The following is a 2,675-nucleotide window of genomic DNA, read 5'->3' on the forward strand; positions in this document are numbered from 1 at the left end:
GGAATACATGAACTTGAATTTTCTTTTTCAAGTTTGGTGGACAGACTACATTTAGCTTACACTGATTTTCTTCCAGGTCAAGAGATATTCCAAAAGTAAACACTCACCACGTCTTCCTTCGGGGGAGCACAATTTCTTCTTGAATAGCTATGAGAAACAAGATTAAAATGATTATTAGAAACAGATGCGCTAAGAAAATCTTTGTGTGTTTCACTTTCTGTGAAACAGATCTAAAACTTAAAAAAGGATTTCATCAGCTTCCTGTTCAAGAAACCATTTGTTCTTCTTATCACCAATGCGACAGGTCAGACAAGCAGTGGCCAAGATTGGACTACTCTCCAATAATTCCAGAGAATCACTTCACCAGAGCAGAGTCATGGTTGTAGCAAGGTGGGGATCAGTATCTTCTCTCAGATAACAAGCAATAGGACAAGAGGAAATGGCCTGAAGTTGTACCAGAGGAGGTTTAGGTTGGATATTAGGAAAAAATTTCTTCCCCAAAAGAGTTGCCAAGCCCTGGCACAGGCAGTCCAGGGCAGTGGTGTTGCCGCCATCCCTGCAGTGATTTAAAAATCACATAGATGTGGCACTTGGGGACATGGTTTAGTGGTGGACTTGGTAGTGCTAGGTTAAACATTGGACTTCATGATCTTGGAGGTCTTTTCCAATCCAAATGATTCTATGGTTTAAGCTGACCCAGCTGCAAGTACTAAAACAAGGATTTAGAAAACCACAGCCTAATATAGGCCACAATTTACTGTAACAGAAAAGGCTGGCAGGGAGCTTCAGTGTCTTGTGCCAAGACAGGACCAGGGTCCTGTGTTAAACAAATGCTGAAGAGATTGTATCCATTTACCCATTTCGGCCTCTTCCTTATCCTGCATCTTCTAATCTGAGTCCCAACTTCTCCAGTCCCTTACTTTCCTACTCTGAGTCCCACAGTTTCCAGTTTGCCATCTCTGCCCACCTGGCTTCTCCAGCTCAGCCAAGTGCTCTCTCAAGTTTCTGCCCAACAGACTGGCACCAATTACTCAGCTCCTTCCACATAAGGATCTATTTCCCAGCTTTTCCAAAGATCTCAAAAAACTCACAGCAGAAATACTGCCCATGGCAGGGGTGGGTGGGACTAGATGACCTTTAAGGTCCATTCCAACCCCTCAACATTCTGTGATTCTAAGAAATGCAATAAGGAGCACAAAGAAGCAATAAGAACATGAAGGAAACTGTCAGGATCAAGGTGGAAAACTTCTTATTCTTATTTCACAGTTTATTCCATTTCAAAGGGCAGCTGAACAGCTCAGTTCATGCTCTTGGAGCACTGAGCTGGCTGGTGATGAAGGTAAATTAACTCAGGAAATTTCTGCACAATGAAGACAGAGGAAAAGAAAACCCAAGAAGAGAGAGAGTGTTCGTGTCTTTCTGTCTCCTGACACACTGTGATGTCTGGAGATTAAAACAAACAAGTAATGAAGACATCTTACCTTCTGAACTGTCCACAACCTTTCCCAGAGGTGTGTTACTGGAAGAGCACCTAAAACAAACCACAGTTTGGGAGTCACATTAATACAGCAAAAGTAAATTAATGACATTCCACGCTACAGGTCGGGTAATTGAAAACATCAGAGGGAAAAAGCAACTGGAGCTGTTCACTGTTATAACTCCAAATTATTATCACCAAACTCATACCCGAGGCTTCTCTTAAAGCACTAATTTCAAAGGACAACAAGTTATACATGGAAAACTCTTATCACAAAAATCTGTAATGAATTAAATTTGGAGTATGATGGCTCTAAAATAGTTTTAATGAATAAGTGCAGCTTAGAATAACAACCCTGAACGTGAATCAGTACAGACACTTTGTGTTTTCGACCCAGATCATGCTGAAAGCAGCACTTTCTAACAGATCTCTCACACCTGATCACTATGTACACAAAAAGTCCCTGAGCAGTGATGCAAAGCTCTGTTCAGTGCCAGATGCCCAATCTCTGCAGAGCCACATTCACGTAACTACAGCTGCACAAGACACAGACACACAAATTGTCTTCTGCTGTATCCCAAACCTGCTGCTTTGTGCTCAGTCACAGGACACTGCTCCAAGTTTTTATTACAACTGCTCACATTTTATTGCCTTTAACAAAACTAAGGCTAACACTGAAATGCTTTCACTTTTTCTGCTCATGAAGCAAACTAACACCAAAGCCTCACTGCAGCTCTGGCATTTGCAGTGCCACCAGACACATGGTGTGATTCTCAGGGATGTCATGTGCAGAGCCAAGAGTTGCACTCGATGGTTCTAGTGGGTACCTTCCAACTCTGAGTATTGTGTGATTCCACATTGACCTTGACCCCGAGGGAGATGCTGATAACGTGCATAGCTCTGTGCTTTACAGCGCCATTACATCGTTCCAGCTGCTCCTGTAAGTCCCATAAATTAGGTATAATTTTGCCACCGCATACGTGAGTTATATTTTGACTGTAGAGTACCCATCGGAGAGAGACACTTTTGAAGCGTTCCCTGAACGCAGCCTTCCGGCTTCACCTGCTTTTTCCTGAGACTCAGCTCTGGGAATGGCTGAGCAGCTCAAACTCACTCCCGGGACGCGCCCGAGCCGCCTCAGGGCAGGGCAGAGCCGCAGGAAAGAGACTCCCCGACCCAGCCATGTGCCCGGCCAGGC

At 43.9% G+C, this 2,675-nt stretch overlaps 1 protein-coding gene across 1 annotated transcript in view; it reads right to left on the minus strand.

Annotated features, from left to right (window-relative positions):
- The window catches only part of PTCD3 (pentatricopeptide repeat domain 3), a gene marked incomplete at its 5' end in the record, with an annotated part of 16,324 nt that extends 14,793 nt beyond the window's left edge, over positions 1-1,531 (minus strand). Inside the window, 2 exons of the mRNA XM_009077883.1 lie at positions 108-147; positions 1,482-1,531. Of these exons, the coding sequence (XP_009076131.1) occupies positions 108-147; positions 1,482-1,531 (90 nt within the window). The remainder of the gene's footprint in view (positions 1-107; positions 148-1,481) is intronic.
- Between the last annotated feature and the right edge of the window lie 1,144 nt (positions 1,532-2,675).

This window comes from Acanthisitta chloris, unplaced genomic scaffold (assembly GCF_000695815.1).
Source record: "Acanthisitta chloris isolate BGI_N310 unplaced genomic scaffold, ASM69581v1 scaffold8167, whole genome shotgun sequence".
In the NCBI taxonomy this organism is placed as follows: Eukaryota; Metazoa; Chordata; class Aves; order Passeriformes; family Acanthisittidae; genus Acanthisitta; species Acanthisitta chloris.